Source organism: Arachis hypogaea, chromosome 8, assembly GCF_003086295.3.
Source record: "Arachis hypogaea cultivar Tifrunner chromosome 8, arahy.Tifrunner.gnm2.J5K5, whole genome shotgun sequence".
NCBI lineage: Eukaryota > Viridiplantae > Streptophyta > Magnoliopsida > Fabales > Fabaceae > Arachis > Arachis hypogaea.
The window spans coordinates 7,110,104-7,128,204 of NC_092043.1; the positions used below are offsets into that span (position 1 = coordinate 7,110,104).

General features: G+C 36.8%; 4 protein-coding genes across 9 annotated transcripts; all 4 read left to right on the forward strand.

Annotated features, from left to right (window-relative positions):
- The first annotated feature begins 203 nt into the window (after positions 1-203).
- LOC112705879 (U-box domain-containing protein 24) lies at positions 204-4,799 on the forward strand. Of its 2 annotated transcripts, none has more exons than XM_029288271.2 (5): positions 204-515; positions 1,086-2,341; positions 2,431-2,734; positions 2,799-3,289; positions 3,367-4,799. In XM_029288271.2, exons 2-5 carry the CDS (start codon positions 1,175-1,177, stop codon positions 4,360-4,362), a joined length of 2,958 nt encoding a protein of 985 aa, XP_029144104.1. In that variant the 5' UTR covers positions 204-515; positions 1,086-1,174; the 3' UTR covers positions 4,363-4,799. The 2 variants fall into 2 exon arrangements, with proteins under 2 accessions (XP_029144104.1, XP_025612665.2); XM_025756880.3 differs by having other exon boundaries at positions 267-515; positions 1,211-2,341.
- A 25-nt stretch (positions 4,800-4,824) lies between these two features.
- Positions 4,825-7,829, forward strand: LOC112705881 (uncharacterized). 2 transcript variants are annotated; one of them, XM_025756882.3, is made up of 8 exons: positions 4,825-5,034; positions 5,363-5,444; positions 5,581-5,648; positions 5,747-5,844; positions 6,331-6,467; positions 6,572-6,639; positions 7,217-7,280; positions 7,541-7,829. In XM_025756882.3, the coding sequence occupies exons 1-8, from the start codon at positions 5,024-5,026 to the stop codon at positions 7,556-7,558; spliced, it is 546 nt and encodes a 181-aa protein (XP_025612667.1). In that variant the 5' UTR covers positions 4,825-5,023; the 3' UTR covers positions 7,559-7,829. The 2 variants fall into 2 exon arrangements, with proteins under 2 accessions (XP_025612667.1, XP_025612668.1); XM_025756883.3 differs by having other exon boundaries at positions 4,829-5,034; positions 5,798-5,844.
- Positions 7,830-9,047: 1,218 nt separating this feature from the next.
- Positions 9,048-9,815, forward strand: LOC140174639 (uncharacterized). The gene has a single exon (XM_072200122.1). It carries the CDS (start codon positions 9,048-9,050, stop codon positions 9,813-9,815), a length of 768 nt encoding a protein of 255 aa, XP_072056223.1.
- Positions 9,816-14,956: 5,141 nt separating this feature from the next.
- On the forward strand, positions 14,957-17,432 carry LOC112705882 (protein yippee-like At4g27745). 4 transcript variants are annotated; one of them, XM_025756887.3, is made up of 4 exons: positions 14,957-15,199; positions 15,465-15,497; positions 15,616-15,746; positions 16,920-17,432. In XM_025756887.3, exons 3-4 carry the CDS (start codon positions 15,654-15,656, stop codon positions 17,145-17,147), a joined length of 321 nt encoding a protein of 106 aa, XP_025612672.1. In that variant the 5' UTR covers positions 14,957-15,199; positions 15,465-15,497; positions 15,616-15,653; the 3' UTR covers positions 17,148-17,432. The 4 variants fall into 4 exon arrangements, with proteins under 4 accessions (XP_025612672.1, XP_025612673.1, XP_025612671.1 ...); XM_025756888.3 differs by having other exon boundaries at positions 15,079-15,199; positions 15,619-15,746; XM_025756886.2 differs by lacking the exon at positions 14,957-15,199 and having other exon boundaries at positions 15,294-15,497.
- Positions 17,433-18,101: the final 669 nt, after the last annotated feature.

Here is an 18,101-nt window from a genome sequence, read left to right on the forward strand (position 1 = left end):
TAGCTATTTTTATTTAAATGATTGTATTAGAAAATGGAGGGGATTTTGGGTTTCACAATCACCGTTATTGCATTTGGCGCCACTTTTACGTGTTCCACACTGCAGCCTTGGACTTCGACGTCTAAAAAAACATTAACTTGATAGACCTAAAAAATAGGGTTTTTTATTTTAATATAGTAATGTGTAAAACTATTTTATTTGTCATTTATCAAAATTAAATTGTAATATTAATTAGAAAAGTAATTAGTTTTGGTCGTTGCAACTTGGAAGTAACGACTAAGGAGTCTGAGTCAACGAAACCGACTGAGTCAACAGTCATGGAGAGAATGGTTTCTTCAATTCAAGGCTTACTTTTCTCCATAATCAACTGTCTTCAATTTTTTCCCCTAACTTCTCGGTCTAAGTACGGACAGATGATTTTTCTATCACAATTTCATTTTTCTTTAATCTCTCTTTTGTTTTCTGGGAGATTTTGTCAGCTTACCATTTTCCGAGAAAGTTCTGGGAAGACACAGGTATGTTCCTGCATCTCTCTGGTTTCTGAAGCTATACTTTGTAGCATGTAGCATAATCATATATTAAAGTTGCTGGATTTGATGGCTGAGGATATATTATAGTATCTATATTCCAATTGTCTTCAATCTTTGATTTTGTTTTCAGTGCCACAGGGTTAGGGAATGACCTTTTTGGTGTGCATTTGTGTGTGTCTGTGTATTTATTTATTTTTTAAACTAATGTTCCTTACCTTACAATTTCTGAGAATCCAAGCTTCATTCTAAGCACTACATATGGGAATTGGAAGTGAATTATTTGATTTTCCGTTCATTTGTGTCAATGAAGATATGTCATAATTGAACTTCAACTTTATATCTTAATCTTTTGATCGGATGAAAACCTATGTATAGTGTTTGAGGTGGTGGAAACTAAGCTGCAGAAGTTGATAATTGAAAGTCGTTAGATGATTCAACTGATTTTACTAAATTTTTATCTAACGGCTTTCAGCTATCAACTTCATGTGAAGTTCAGTGTCTGAGGTACAGAATTGCAGATATAAAGAATTAATCAAGTATTCACATTTTTGTCAGGTTTCTACATCTCTTCATGCTAGATTGATTGGAAGAAAACGAGTTTTGAATTTTTATAAAAACTGAAGTTTATCATTATCCGAAGTAAAATGAGTGATGCAATAGCGGCTGAATTACTTTCCCAGGTGGTCTTAAATATATTTGATACTGTCAAATTAACGAACGAGGTTGTGATTCAGAAGGAAAATTTCAACAAGTTCTCGAATCAGTTGGAGAAGATCTCTTCTATTTTGAAGTCTTTACCAATAGAGGATATAGAGAATCCTGAGAGCTTGAAAGATGCCTTGGATGTTCTCAACCAAGCTATTACGGTTGCTAAGCAGCTGGTTTTTGAGGGGCACGGTAGAAGTAAGATTTATGTTTTGATGAATTCGAGAAGGATGGTTGCACGTTTGAAATGCTGCGGAGAAGAAATAAGGCGAGCCCTGAGGCTGATTCCTCTTGCAAGCAAAGATATAAGCGAGATGTTAGATGTGGAGTATGAAGATGAAGACGAACAAGTTTTGGAAAAAGTTGAGGGTGCGATACAAGAGAGGAATTTGGATGGAACGTATGCGAATGAGTTGTTGTGTTGTATTGCAGATGCCATGGGTGTCCCGAAGGAGAGTGATGCGTTGAAGAGAGAATTCCAAGAGTTGAAACGCGAAATGGAAAGTGCACGGTCCAGGAAAGATGTGGCAGAAGCTCTTCGCATGGAGAAGCTTATTGCAGTGCTTGAAAGGGCTGATTTGATAACCTCAGTGCAAGAGAAAGAAATTAGGTACTTTGAAAAGCGAAATTCTTTAGGCAGGACCCCTTTAGAGCCTCTGCATTCATTTTACTGTCCAATCTCTGGAGATATTATGCTGGACCCTGTTGAAACTTCTTCTCGCAAGACATTCGAGAGAAGTGCAATACAAAGGTGGTTCTCCCAAGGGAACACTCTCTGTCCATTGACCATGTTGCCCCTCGACACTCGAATCTTAAGGCCCAATAAGACTCTTCGCCACTCTATTCAAGAGTGGAAGGACAGGAATACAATCATCACCATTTCTACCATCAAGTCCCTGCTTGAAACAAATGAACAAGAGCAAGTGCTTGAATCCTTAGACAAGCTGCAGGATCTATGCTTAGAGAGACAGATACACCTAGAGTGGTTGAAAATGGAGAATTTCATAGCTCTTCTTATTGGACTTCTTGGTTCTAGAAACCGTGAAATAAGGAAGCGTGTTCTGCTCATACTGTCTTTGCTTGCAAAGGATGACACAGACAACAAGGTGTGTTAAGTGTTAACTCTAAAGAGCACAATCTTGAGTTTTGCGTATAAGAGACTAACTAGTAACTAACAAACACTTGTTTATGGCAGCAAGGCATTGCAAAAGTGGATGGTGCACTTCGATCGATTGTTCACTCACTTGCGCGTCAAATTGAGGAAAGCAAACTAGCATTGAAGTTGCTTTTGGAGTTATCCAAAACTAACATCTTGCTTCAACTCATAGGAAACGTTCAAGGAGGCATACTTCTAATAGTGACAATGTTAAATAGTGATGACGTTGAAGCAGCCAAAATTGCACATGAGCTTCTGGAGAACCTGTCTTTCCTTGACCAAAATGTTATAGAGATGGCAAAGGCAAATTATCTTAAGCCTTTGCTACTGAACCTTTCCACAGGTATTCCATGAATTTCTGTTATGTTTATTGTTTGTCTTGCTTTCCTAATCTCCGTCACTTGTAGGAGCAAAGAATGTGAAAATACTCATGGCCGAAACCGTGTCCGAAATTGAATTGACTGAGCAGAATAAATTGTCCTTAGTTAAAGATGGGGCAGTGAGACCTCTTCTTGGACTGCTCTTGGAAAATGATGTGGAAATCAAGAAAGTGGTTGTAAAGTGTTTACTTAAGCTGTCAAGCTTGCTGGAGAATGGCATGCTGATGATTAAGCAAGGTGTTACTCGACCGCTATTAGAGTTGCTATACTCTCACAGTTTACAGTCACCTGCTCTGCAGGAACTGATCGTTGCAACAATAATGCATCTTGCCATATCAACCACCCACCAACAAGCTGAAGAGGAACGTGTATTGTTGCTTGATTCGGAGGAACAAGTATATAAATTCTTCTCTCTGGTTTCTTTGACAGAACTTGATGTACAAAACATGATTCTCAAAGCCTTTCAGGCACTATGCCAGTCTCTCTCCGGCTTCACCATCAGAATGTGGTTGAGACAGGTCTCTACTTTTATATGTCAAACAATTTTCATTCATTAATTGTTTAATAACAAGTTGCATTGTTCCAATCAACGCAGATCTCGGCTGCTAAAGTATTGGTCCACTTGGTAGAGCTTAACACCCACGCAGTTCGGGTGAATGCCTTGAAGCTTTGTTATTGCTTGACAGAAGATGGTGACCACAGGAATATCTCATCACACATAACTGAAAGGTTCATTAAGGTTTTGATGAACATCATCCAAGCTTCTGATGACGCTGAAGAGATGGTTGCTGCTATCGGCATCATCTCTAGACTACCACAGGAGACACACATAACCGAGTGGCTTCTGGATTCTGGGGCACTTCAAACTATTTCGGCATGCCTTAAAGATCAGCATAAACATGCCTCACACAGAAAGCAAGTGACAGAGAATTCTGTCGAAGCCCTTGGTCGATTTACTGTGTCGGCAAATCCGGAGTGGCAGAAGAGAGTAGCTGAAGCAGGCATGATCCCGGTGTTGGTGCAATTGCTGGCTTCTGGAACACCTCTTTCAAAACAGAAGGCAGCTATTTCGATGAAGCAGCTTTCTGAAAGCTCATACTGCTTGAGCAAGCCGATAAAGAAGGCGAGCGTTTTGAAACGGTGCTTCACAGCACAGGAAACAGGGTGCCCAGCACATTTAGGTACATGTACGATAGAGTCTTCATTCTGCATGTTACAAGGGAAGGCCTTGGAACCCCTTGTGCGGATGCTCTCGGAACAAGACGTTGGAACATGCGAAGCATCTTTAGATGCTCTAATGACTTTGCTTGACGGCCAAACACATTATAGTGGAAGTAAGGTGCTGGTGGATGCAAACGCTGTTGCACCAATGATAAAGCTCTTGAGTGTTCCAGCTTCAAGGTTGCAGGAAAAAACTCTAACAGCATTAGGCCAAATCTTTCAACTTGATGAAGTGAGAAATAAGTATAAGGCTATGGCCACAATGCCCTTGGTGGACATAACTCAGAGCAAAGACAGCCGTTTGAAAAGTCTTGCAGCTAAAGGCCTTGCTCAATTAGGTCTACTTGATAAACAATCTTCTTATTTTTAGGAACCATTCTTAATCATTCATATTGTTTTCGAGTTAATAGTTAAATTCGTCTTGAAAGATTATTTATTCTTTAAATTAGTCCTCAAATCATTTTTTAGTTATATTAGTCCTTAAAAGATAAAACGTAAGTCAAATTGGTCTTTCCGTTAATTAGATAATGACGTATAATGTGATTTATCATCATGCCACGTGTCACTTAACGTGACACATCATCAACTAACTAACGGAATGATCAATTTAATTTACATTTTATCTGACTAATATAATTAAAAAAATTATTTGAGAACTAATCTAAAAAATAGGTGATCATTCAGGATGAATTTAACTACTAACCCTATTGTTTTCATACTTGAATATTTATGCAACATTTCATCCCATGTAATACTATACTCTTTATGCATGAATGAAAATTATGGAAAGACTTGAATGGTTGTAAATATGTAATGTAATATCTTAAAAAATAGGCATCCATTTTTTTTTTTGAGCCAGATGAGGCCCAAAATATGAGTAGAAAGTAGGGTTAGGCCCATCGACAATTGAGTTGCGTTTGCATCTCTTCTTCCTGAGTGTCTGCAGTGGTCAGTGTGTAGCTTTCTGAGTGGCATTCTCATCGATCAAACTCGCTTCATTCTTCACATCACACTTGAAAACCTCAACAAAGATGTTCAAAAAGTACGCTCCAAACACATGCTTACCTACACGGATATCTACTCAATATTACTATCTAGATTCTCATGCCGTTCCTCCTCTTCCTTCTTTTTTTTTTTTCTTTTTAATTTCGGTTTTCAATTTCTAATTTCCTTTCCTATTATTTGTTCGGGTTTTGTTAATAATAATTGCATGGTGTCTTAATCGGAACCACACGAAACCCTCTGAATCAGATTCTCACTTTTTCGTTCCCTGAATTCAAGCTGTTATGTGTCTCTGCCTATATACATTCAGATTTAACTGCTTTAAAAAGAAAATAATAAGGACCCCTTTTTTGTGAGTTCATTTTCAGATTTTCGTTTGAGGATGTGTCTGCTCAGAATCAAGTGAAGGCCTCTGTTCAACGAAAAATTCGACAAAGTATCGCAGAGGAGGTGAAATTCCTTTTTTGGGCTTGGCTTTTTGTTGTAAATTTTAACCTTGACATAACAAATCCAACAAAGTATGAATTTATCTTCTCGTTGCACTCTTATGTTATTTATGGCACTGACTTCAGTTACGCCTTTGTAGTATCCTGGTTTGGAACCAGTATTGGATGATATACTTCCTAAGAAGTCCCCTCTTATAGTTGCTAAATGGTTTGTTATTTATTTATTTTTGATTGTGCGTTTCGTTGTTTCACAAATTTTATGGTTGTTAAGTGCTAACTGCTTGATTTTTCTTGCTCCTGCTCTAGTCAGAACCATCTGAATCTGGTGCTAGTGAACAATGTGCCTTTGTTTTTCAGTGTCCGGGATGGACCATACATGCCCACATTGCGACTTCTCCATCAATGTAAGTTCGTATATGTGTTTCCTCTAATTTTAACTTGTCTATACTCTTTCTTCTTGAATAAATGTGCAAGTTGATGAATAATTTTCATTGCATTCCAGTGAGTGATTTGACTGGTTATCTTCCATGGTTCTTTATTGCATGTGTATCCAATCAAAACAGTTATGAAGCTTACCCATGATTGTGTGACATAGATTTAACTTTGTATAGAAATTGGTACAGAGCTCAAATAAAAATGGTGATTAGACATTAGTCGGATTTAACTTTGCATCCGTTTCTTAAGCATGGCAGCGGAAGTTTGGTGGTTGGGATTGATTTCTATTACAGCAGCAGAATAAAGGAAAACATTCAATAACATGGTTTATTGGCTTCTTCTATGCATATAATGTTAGAGGAGTAATGAACGGAAATTCTGAATTGGTATAAAGTTTTGCAAGTGTTCATCTCTTATATTTCATATGAATTGTATTATTGCTTTTGGTTTTACAGATCCAAATATAATGAAGAAACTACAAGTTGACCGTGGTGCAATAAGATTTGTGTTGTCGGGTGCAAACATAATGTGCCCTGGCCTTACGTCTCCTGGTGGTGCTTTGGATGAGGAAGTGGAGGCTGAAAGTCCTGTGGTACTGACATCTTTTTCTTAACTAGTTGTTATACACAAAGTTTGCATTTGGTCGTGGTGTATTTATACTAACTTTTGGCATATCATGCATTTATCTGGTCTCAGGCTGTCATGGCTGAAGGGAAACAGCATGCTCTTGCTATTGGCTTTACAAAAATGTCAGCAAAAGACATGTAAGAAGCTTGCCTTATCTCTTATTACATGGGACATGCTGAGTGAAATAAATTATTCTTTTGGCCCAACTATTCAAACTCTGCCAGAGGTTCCTTCTTTTAAGTTAATATAAAGTTATGTATTCAGCCTGTTCGTATTTAGCTAATAATGTCTTCATGTAAGTTGGTGAAAACACCATTAGCATGTTAACTAGTGAAGAATGGACTGAATGAATCACCACTTAATTGATAAGCATGGTATCTGTTAGAATTTCTAGTTGTCAATACTCTGCCATAAATGATTCAGGAAAAAAAAGTTGACGTGAAAGAAAAACCTAGATCTTGGTTTATGGTGTGTTAATGGAACTAGCTCACCTGAAGACTATGTTTATACCTTCATTGCTTATAATATCAATATTGCTTGCATCTATGTCTCAGCATTTTTGCTTCTGATCAAGGAATAAAACTTAGAAAAGGAAGTCAATGCAGAAACAAAGTGATGTTATGACGTGTCTGGTATAAAATCAGGGAATTGGAGTTGCAAGCCTTCCCTGGTTATTGTTCCACTCACGAAGTTAAATTACTTTCATGGTTTCAGAAAAGCAATCAACAAGGGAATTGGGGTTGACAACCTGCATTATCTCAATGATGGTCTTTGGAAGGTATTGAATGATACATGTTTTCCTCCTTTCATATTCCATAGTAATTCATGTAGGTCTCATATCTTTGTTCTTTGATGTCGCAATAAAAAACAACGCTTTTCAGATTTCTCTTTCTTATGTTGATTTGAACAAATAGAACTTTTTGGTGTTACATTGAAAAGCCAATTAAATTTCCATGCATTTCTTCTTTTGCCCAAAATTTGAATCCTCTACTGAGTGCTTGATATTGTATATTTGCACTGATTTGAATATTTATGTAGATGGAGCGACTCGATTGAAGATGCTGTAAGAGTTGTATACCACCAACGATGGACGAGCTCTCATTTTCTGGGTCTATGATCTGATTTTAGAGTCCATCATAAATGTGCTTGGCCACTAATCTATTATACCGGTGTAAACAGTAAAAAAAAAAAAGAAAAGAAAAGAATTTTGTTACACAGTACTCCTTTTACGTAGATTTCAGGTATGGAATCCACACTGTTTCTGCGTGTTGAAAGTGCAAAAGTTTTGTACATTTGCTTAAGAGTAATGAAAGGAGATTTTGAATCATTGGAAGGAGATATTTGCAAATTCTTAAATCTACACTAAAGCAGCTCAGGAGAGGCGTTCTCTTTTCTGATTTGTAAAGAATGCAATTCCTTCCTTATATAGAGTTAGATAGAGACGTTGTTAGGTCAAATTTGCACCCTTTCAGTATTTAGCTCTCTTAAACAAACTTTCTTTCTGCAGTTACTCTATAATGTACGCGAATAGATCTTCTCAATTTTTTTTTTTCAATTAACGGGGTGTATAGCATTCAGGATGGGTATTCTTGGCTAGCTAAGTAGCAGTTTTGATGGAGAGATGATCCGAATTGGGATTGGGTGTGGAAATCTAAGATTTCAGAAAAGACCAAATTCCTCATTTGGCCTTGTCTCCATGATTCTCTTCCGACTCAAAGCTTTCGTCATAAGTGCGGCTTGGCAATTAATGAGATTTGTCCCAGGTGTCACGAAGGGGCGGAATTAGTTGCTCATTGCATTAGATATTATGGCAAAGCTAAGGCGGTGTGGAAATAATCTTGATCCTTCCTTACAGCGAAATGCTAATTAAGTTTTCTTAGAGGTTTGGATTCGAAAGGCTATGAGTGAGAACTGTTATCTTATCGTTCCTGGTTTGTAGTTGTTACATGACTTAACACTTCTACTAGTTAGCTAGTGTACTGGGCTTAGAAAAATTAGTTAGCAGTAGAGTAATTAGTGACTATATATATCAACAGTATTCCTTTGTATGTTCAGTTTTTGCATTTCTATTTTTCAGTAGAATGGTGATTGAGATGTGAACAAGATACACACTCTCCCTTCTCTGAGTTTCGTGAAGTCTCTCTTTCACCTTCCAGAACTCACCACTTTAACATGGTGCGGTGAGCGTGGATAGAAGGGTTGAGAAACTTCGAAAGAAACTTGAATGCAACTTCATCTCGTCTTCAATTAACCTGCATGTAGTTTCAATTCCTTCTTCTTGCAAATTCAATTTCATCTTCTTCTCCTTCTTTCTTTCTTCTTCAATTTCATCTTCTTCTCCGTTTCTTCATCTTCTTTGTTTCTTCTTCTTCTTCCTTCTCCTTTGAACTCACACAATAGAGATTGATGAGAGCTACTTTGTTCTGCACAAAACTAGTCCAGACAAATAGTGATCCGATCAGCGAGTTCTAGGGCGAAAATTTCACAAATCCATCAGTTCTTGAAATTTTCTTTAAAATTGAATCCAGAGCAAGAAATTGAAGAAATGGCGTCAGATAACAATCCACCGTTCTCTTCTGTAGACATTCAGGCTCTTGCAAGTTTGGTTAACCAGATCAATCTTATGCAATCGAATGCAACAAGAACGCAATCAAATCCTGCATTGGATCCAGCGAGTCCCTATTTTCTGCATCCCGGAGAAAATTCAGGTTCTTCTTTACTTTCGACTCTTTTAGTAGGAAACAATTATCAAATTTGGGAGAAAGCTATGTGGAGAACACTTACATCAAAGAATAAACTAGGATTTGTAAATGGATCAATTAAAAAACCTGAAAGAGGAACTGCGTTGTTTGAAGCATGGGAACGGTCTAACACATATGTAGTTTCTTTGATTAATCAATCTTTAAGCCCTGAGATAGCTAAGAGTGTAGTGTGGATAAATTCTGCTGAGGAATTGTTGAAAGAATTAAAGCATAGGTACTGTCACGGAGACATATATAGAATTGCAGAACTAGAGGAAGATCTATTTGCTACAAGACAAGGAGAGTTAACAATTACTGCTTACTATACAAAATTGAAAGAGATTTGGGAAGAATTAGATAATTTGCGCCCGATTCCGATCTGTTCAAGATGTTCTGAAAACTGCACCTGTGAATTGAATATATTGAGAGGTTATAAGGAAGACTCAAGTGTTGTAAGACTCTTGCGTGGATTGAATGATCAATATTCTACTGTACGATCTCAAATCATGCTGATGAAACCATTGCCCAAAGTAGACGCAGTTTTTTCTGATTTGCTTCAGCAAGAGAGGTAGTTTAACATGAATGAAATAGTTGAAGGGAAGGCATTGATAACCAATGCAAGAACTGATGGTGGAATTATTAGAGGAAGGGGTAGAGGCAAAGGAGGTAGGGGAGGCCATGGCAATTATCACAAGACTGGAAGAGGTTCAAAACAGTGTAGTCATTGTGGCAAAAATGGCCATCTAATAGACACATGCTATAAAAAGCATGGGTTCCCTCCTCATTTCAAGAATGGTGGTGCCTCTATTAACAATTTGGTTGCTGAAGAAAGTGATGATAATAGCAATCAATCTCAAGAAGCATTTGGCAATTCTGAGCTTGGCTTTACTTTAGAGCAAAAGGAAGCATTATTAGCTCTCTTGAATCAGCAAGATGCACAACCAAAGCATAGCATAAATCAAATTGTTGCCACCACACTTCCGTCAAGTCAAGGTATCTCTTACATAATGTCAATGTCTAATTTCAGTCCAAAATCCTGGGTCATTGACTCGGGTGCTACAAATCATGTTGTCTATTCAAAGTCATTCTTTCAGTGTCTATATCAAATAAAACCTGTTCTTATTAATATGCCTGATGGTACCAGTACAATAACCCAATATGCAGGAACCATAGTATTCTCAGACCAGTTTAAATTGTTTCATGTGTTTTATATTCCAACATTCAAGTTTAATCTAATATCTGTGTCTAAATTGACTGCCGATTCAAAATTAAAACTTACATTTAATGAATTTGGTTGTGAAATTCAGGAAAAGATTACCATGAAGACAATTGGTGTAGCTGAACAGAGAAGATGCTTGTATGATTTTGAAAACCTCATACCTGTTCAAGCTGCATCTTCATCTGTTCTTTCATTTACATCTGCACTGACTATTCAGCCTGCACAATCTGCATCTTCATCTATTCTTTCATCTGCATCTGCACTAGCTGTTCAGCCTGCACAATTAGATAACTCTGAGCTCTGGCACCTCAAATTAGGACACATACCTCATGATAGAATTGTTGTAATGAAAAAAGAATACAATGACTTAGAATTTTTCTGCTTGTAATAATCCTTGTGACTCATGTCACTATGCAAAACAAAAAAGATTACCATATGCAACTAGAGTTTCAAAGAGTGAAAATAAATTTGACATTGTCCATATGGACATTTGGGGACCTATAAATACAGTTTCAATTTCTGGTTTCAAATACTTTTTAACTGTGGTTGACGACAAAAGTAGATTTACATGGCTATATTTTATGAAATCAAAAGGAGAAGCCACTGATTTGGTCAAAAATTATGTTAAAATGGTTGAAACTCAGTTTGGCATGGTAGTTAAAAAGGTTAAAACAGATAATGGAAATGAATTTAAGCTGCCAAATTTCTATGCATCTAAGGGTATAATACATCAAACTACCTGTGTTGAGACTCCTCAACAAAATAGCATAGTAGAGAGGAAACATCAACACATTTTAGAAATTACAAGAGCATTGATGTTTCACTCAAACATGCCTAAAAGGTTCTGGAACTTTGCAGTAGGACATTCGGTGCATCTAATAAACAGAATTCCTAGTACTCTACTGCAAAACCAGTCACCCTACTACATTTTGAAACAACAATTACCTGATATATCATACCTCAAGGTGTTTGGCTGTCTCGGATATGCATCAACATTAACAACACATAGAACAAAACTAGATGAAAGAGCTCTCAAGTGTGTATACTTGGGGGTCAAAGATGGAGTTAAAGGACACATTCTTTACAATGTTAAGAGTAGAAACATTTTCATTTCTAGAAATGTTCAATTCTATGAAAATTTTTTCCCATTTGCATTACAGGAACTTTCAAGCAATGATGAAAATAGACAAATGCAAACTGTCCCAAAATTGCATCATGCATCTTTATTTGAGGATCCATTTCTAGATCTAGATGAACCTTCTTTTTTCCAAGGTTGGTTAGATACCATGCATCTATCATCTCATTTAGATTCTTTACATCCATCACCGCATCACCACACTAACTCAAACATGCATCTATTTCCTGACATAGCATCACAACCTAGAAGACCCTTAAGAGAAAGAAGACGTCCCACATACCTCAATGATTATCACTGCAATAGCATGAATGCATCAGCAAATGATTTTTCTAACATTTCACACAATTTATCATATTCTTCTCAAGATTTTTTTGAAAATTACACAAATATGTTACTAAACCAGGCAGATCAATTTTTTGACAAGTCTTCCATTCTTTTCTTTGAGTCTGAGTCCCCAGTTTCTCTTCTTCCTTTATCACCTGAGTCAATCACACAAAAATTCAACCTTGCCAAATACAAAGAACCAAAAACCTATGCTGAGGCAGTTTGTGATCCAAACTGGCAAGAAGCTATCAATGCAGAATTAATTGCTCTAAAGGAAAACCGAACTTGGACTCTTACCAAGCTTCCTCATGCTAAAAAAGCAGTAGGGTGCAAATGGGTGTTCAGGTTGAAATTGAATCCTAATGAATCTGTGGAGAGATACAAGGCAAGACTTGTAGCTCAAGGCTTCACTCAAACAGCAGGGGTGGATTACTTTGAAACCTACAGTCCCGTGGTAAAAATGAACACACTGAGGATAATTTTGTCAATAGCAGCCGTAAAGAATTGGTTTGTACACCAATTAGATGTCAACACTGCATTTTTACATGGAGATTTAGCTGAAGAAGTATACATGCGACCCCCTCCAGGTTTAACATTACCTTCACCATACTTAGTTTGTAGATTAGACAGATCCTTGTATGGTTTGAAGCAGGCCAGCAGACAATGGAACACCAAATTATCAACCACTTTGATCGATTTTGGCTACACTCAATCTCGAAATGATTATAGTCTCTTCACAAAATGTCATGGTTCACAATTTACAGCCATCTTGGTATATGTAGATGACTTAATTGTTGCTGGAAATAACATGGATGAAATTGGGTCTGTCAAGAAGCACTTGCATGATTTGTTTAAGATCAAAGATTTGGGTGACTTAAATTTTTTTCTAGGCCTTGAAATAGCTCGAAGCAAGAGGGGCATTGCAGTATGTCAACGAAAATATTGCATCGACCTATTGAAGGAGTATGGATTAATGGATGCAAAGGCAGCAACTACACCAATGGATTACACAATAAAATTGGCAAAAGATTCAGGAAGTTTACTCAATTCAGCATCTGAATATAGAAGATTAGTAGGAAGATTACTCTATTTGACCAATACCCGACCTGATATTGGATATGCAGTAGGAAAATTAAGCCAATTCTTAGACTGTGCTACTGACAAACACTTTGAAGCAGCCATCAGAGTATTAAGATACCTCAAGGCCAAACCTGCCATGGGTCTAATGTTCTCATCCCAAACTGACTTGGAACCAACTGATTTTTCAGACAGTGATTGGGGAGCCTGCTCAGACACAAGGAGATCAATTTCAGGGTATTGTTTCTTCATAGGAACTTCTATTGTATCCTGAAAAAGCAAGAAACAAAACACAGTGGCCAGTTCTTCATGTGAGGCAGAATATAGGGCCCTTGCAATGGCTACCAGAGAAGCGCAATGGATCACAAATATACTTGGAGACTTGAAGATTGAATTGAGTAAGCCAATTGCAATATATTGTGATAGTCAATCGGCCTTGCATGTTGCGGCCAATCCAGTTTTTCATGAAAGAACTAAGCATATAGAGATGGATTGTCATGTTGTTCGAGACAAATGGCAGGAACAAGTGACAAAATTGCTTCCTATTTCAACTGTTAATCAAACTGCAGATATATTGACTAAAGCCTTAACTCCAAAGATGTTTCAAGACTGTCATGACAAGCTCAGAATGATGGATATAACTGGTTCTGGCTTGAAAGGGGGTGTTACATGACTTAACACTTCTACTAATTAGTTAGTGTAGTGGGCTTAGAAAAATTAGTTAGCAGTAGAGTAATTAGTGACTATATATATATCAACAGTATTCCTTTGTATGTTCAGTTTTTGCATTTCTATTTTTCAGTAGAATGGTGATTGAGATGTGAACAAGATACACACTCTCCCTTCTCTGAGTTTCGTGAAGTCCCTCTTTCACCTTTCAAAACTCACCACTTTAACAGTGGTAGATTTGGCGGGATCAATGCAATGATATTTTTGTTCCAGATGAGGCTTGGGCGTTTAGCAAGGTGGTTTTTCTTGCTAAGAAAACGGCGTGAGTTTTGAAAGTATTGTGACAAAGAAAATGCTGTTTGTTCCTGAGATGCAAAATAAGATTTGGACCCTTCCTCCGTCAAACTTTTTTCAAGTTGAATAGTGACGTCAGTGTTGGTCATGCTGGAATTATAGCAAGGTTTGGTTGTGTTTTTAGAGATTCTAAAGAAAACTGGGTTAAAGGTTGCCTTAGGACTTTGTCGGAGTGGAGTATTCTCATATGTGAGCTTTTGGCTCTTTGGAAGGGTATGGTTTTGGCTAGAAATTATGGCATTAAGCAGGTGGTGTGTGAAATTGATTGTTTAGAGGTGTACCTCCTCCTTCAAATCCATCAATATCCTGAGAGAGACCTTGTGATAAAAATTCAAGAACTTGTCTCTAACAATTGGGAAGTCTACTTTGATCTGGTACATCGTGAAGCTAATAGCATTGCGAATTGGATGGCTAAAAGAGGAGCTCGAAGGACGTTTGATTATACTGAACGGTTATCTCTAAGAGAGGAACTTGATGTGATCATTAGAGCAGAAGCAGACTGGTTCCTTCTTCCAGTCTTGTATGCTTTCTTTTCTTTTTTTTTTGTTTTTGTTTCTGTTTCCTTTGTCAAGTCAACCAAAAATAAATTGAAGATAGCATTTCTTTTTTTGGCCCAAAATATTGTTGAGAAACTTTGTCCACAAAAAACAATTGTTCACGAATTTACCTAGGTTTGTAAAATTTGGCACGCCCATGGATACATGTCACTTCGCCAGCGTAGATTTCATGCCACCACTACCATCACTACCTAACTCAACTCTCTCAAATAATAAATTTCAAAATTAAATACCAAATCACAGTCAGAACCAGTATTTGAGTTGCATACCCCACAATCCTAGTGACTCATCTCTTGCAACAATGACAGCTTCCTTCTCATCTTTCGCTCCTCTTTCTATTTATTTATTTATATCTATTATAAATGTTTGACAGTTTCCGATACTTATCATTGCCTTGACTTAACCCCCATTTCATTCTTAAGCAACGAATAATTCCTGATTTACCATTCCACATACATTTATCATCCCGTGCCTCTCTTCGTCCTTTATTATTATTATTATTATTATTATTATATGGACAAATCCAAGTTTGATTTTTCTGGCTCAGTCCTCATCGATCCCCATGTTTTTTTTGTTAGTTCCGTGGCCACAGGGTTGTGAATTCTGATCAGTGATCAGGTACATTTTTAACTCAAATCAAATGAGGCATTATAATACGAAAACACATTAATATTCTTCACAATAGTTACTATGCATTTTTAGCCCTTAAATTAAAAGGCTCTGTCTTTATCTGATGGCCACATATCTCTCTTCTTTTTTCTAGACTCTTAAATTGGGAATCTTCACTCAGCTTTGTGATCAATTAATCCTAGCCTACTCCTTCACGCTAACGCCTTTTTAATTTAATTGAATTTAAATTGTGATTCTTATCTTAATATTGCAGAGTTTTGTGTCATCATCACTTAGCATATTGCAGGTAAACAACTTTCGAGTTTCATCAGCTCTAACTTTTTTTTCTGTATCTGATTCAATTGCAATATAAAGGTTTAACCTTTCCATCTTGGGGTAACTGAGATTCGGTTTGAATTTTGCAGCAGTGAGGTATTTGATCTGAAAATTCTGTACCAATTTCATGGCGGAACTGATAGGGCCTCGCTTGTACAGTTGCTGTAATTGTAGAAACCATGTGTCACTCCATGATGATATCATTTCTAAGGCTTTTCAGGTGAAGAAACATCCTTTTTTCTCTCTTTTTCTTTTCTTCCTTTCTCTTTCTCATCCCTTTTTTCTGCTTTGCTATCTTTATATTTTGGGGGACCAGGATTTTGATGGGAATGTTACTTATTCTTATATCTTAGATGTGAATTTTACTGCGGCTTTGTGAAATTTCTCCATCTGCAACTGCCTATCCTCTTTATGTTATTTCACTTATCTTTACTCTGTTTTCCCCCTTCAATCCAAACACTTATCCACCTATTCAAGGTATTTGAAAGGTACAGTGGTAGCTGAATTTGATGACTTTATTAATTTAGGGTTATGATTACTGCTAGAATATGTTTTGTGATAAGGATAGGCAGAGTGGGGTGATTTTAGGAATGGAAAATATTCTGGGAATGCAGTGAATCACTGGAACCCTGTGAATTCTGTGGTTCAGTTGACAATGTACATTTCTCAATCATAGAAATAATCGAATGCATCCATACTCTATATGTCAGCACTGATGAATTTCTTGATGCATTACTGCTCCAAGTAAATTGAACATTTTCATGCTTGTTATAGTGTAGTCTGTGGAGCAGTGATAGAGTGAAACTGATGGTGATAATGTCGATTCTGGTTGGCAATGCTTAAGACATTGTTTACAATCAATTATTTTGCCTGTTCAGAAAACGACAGTTGCATTGAATTGCAATGTTTGGTTATCATCATAGCAAGTATGATTTTTTGTTGAAAACATCATTTCAAATGTGGTAGAGAGGCATTTGCTGAGCCTCATATCACGATGATTGCCAACAGCGAGCCATGATATACGAACATGGTTCTTGGATATGTTGTTGCAACATACTTCTCCAATCTACAGCCAAAAACATGGTTGTGTTTATTTTAAATTCTATTGCAACTGTCTTTTCCGACGCATCAAATGGTTATCATGTATTATTATGTCCACACAAAGTGATGTACAAATAGAATTTATCTATACATTTTCATGCTTATCATCGTTTCATCTTTCTGAGATTTTAACAGTGCTCCAGGGATATCTGTTTTTTCATTTGGACTTCACATGCATCCCAACTATAGGAATCTCACTGTTGACCTTGATATGTCAACTTCATTTTTCTTTGGTTTTACATCTTGCAAAAGCATTACTTGATCAGGTTCTGATATTCTTCATATAACTTAGGGAAGAAACGGCCGAGCTTTTCTTTTTTCCCATGCCATGAATGTTGTCACAGGACCAAAAGAAGACAGGCATCTCATGACTGGCCTTCACACCGTTGCTGATGTTTATTGTGGTGATTGCCGTGAGGTCTTGGGTTGGAAGTATGAAAAAGCTTACGAAGCATCCCAGAAGTACAAGGAAGGGAAATTCATACTCGAGAAGTCAAAAATAGTTAGGGAGAACTGGTAGCACTCCCGTATGAATTACAATGCTGCTTGATCGTCTTTTATGTCTACGTTCGTTCATGGTTTGTGCTGGTCGTCTTGTACAGGAAGTTCTTGCCTTACCCAATTTGAAATTTCTTATTGTTTTCTCCAACTTGCATTATTCCCTTGTGCTATATGACTACAATTGAACTTGTAAGATTCATCTTCTGGTCTGTGGATATCAACTTGAGAAATCTTTTGAGAACAGTATCTGCTGCAAACTATGCCATTTTACATATATCTGTATAATATTTTTTGTTTAGCTTAATCCACTCATGCATTTAGTTTCTTTTCCTTACCATTGATATGGTTCTTTTAGTATGCTTACTTCTAAAGATTCAGGTAATTAGAGGGGAAGTGAACAGAAAGAAATTGATTTACCTATCACTGATTTAGCACTTAATTTCGTAGAGGATTTTATTCCACTGATTCCAGTATCATTGTGAGGTTGTGTGGTAAATGCTTTGAGACGAAAATTAGGATATATTTAGACAGAAAAGTTCTATCTTCATTACTTTTTGGTTCCCTGAGATTTTGTATACAAAAAGCTAAGAAAAATTTGTAACAGGACACGGACATAGTTGTCTTTTTTTGTCTAAATTGGTTATGTCTCTCATGATCTCATCGTCTCTTTATTTTTTGCGATAGAACCATAGATATCATAATCCTGGAGATAATCTTGTTTGAGCAATTGAGATTGCATGCCCAAGATTACTAGTTAAGGGGAAGAAGTATGCGTCACTCAAAATGACCATATGTTGGTATCATCTATTTAACTTTCTTATTTTTTTAAATTATTTTTGTTCTGTTTCAGATTTCTAGTAACAAATGCAGCCATGGGCTTCTTTTTGTTGTGAAATAAATAAATAAAGAAGAGAAAATAAATAAATAAATAAATAAGAAAGAAAATAAATATAAAATAAAGTATAAATAGATC

Bases quoted from the DNA above. Each gene is read 5' to 3' on its own strand.
- LOC112705879 (XM_025756880.3), top strand. From the start codon at position 318: ATGGAGAGAATGGTTTCTTCAATTCAAGGCTTACTTTTCTCCATAATC. The intron at 2,735-2,798 runs GTATTCCATGAA...CGTCACTTGTAG, and splicing joins GCTACTGAACCTTTCCACAG to GAGCAAAGAATGTGAAAATA. The intron at 3,290-3,366 runs GTCTCTACTTTT...CAATCAACGCAG, and splicing joins TCAGAATGTGGTTGAGACAG to ATCTCGGCTGCTAAAGTATT.
- LOC112705881 (XM_025756882.3), top strand. The intron at 5,649-5,746 runs GTTTGTTATTTA...CTCCTGCTCTAG, and splicing joins CCTCTTATAGTTGCTAAATG to TCAGAACCATCTGAATCTGG. The intron at 5,845-6,330 runs GTAAGTTCGTAT...TTGGTTTTACAG, and splicing joins ATTGCGACTTCTCCATCAAT to ATCCAAATATAATGAAGAAA.
- LOC140174639 (XM_072200122.1), top strand. From the start codon at position 9,048: ATGGCGTCAGATAACAATCCACCGTTCTCTTCTGTAGACATTCAGGCT.
- LOC112705882 (XM_025756887.3), top strand. From the start codon at position 15,654: ATGGCGGAACTGATAGGGCCTCGCTTGTACAGTTGCTGTAATTGTAGA. The intron at 15,747-16,919 runs GTGAAGAAACAT...CATATAACTTAG, and splicing joins TCATTTCTAAGGCTTTTCAG to GGAAGAAACGGCCGAGCTTT.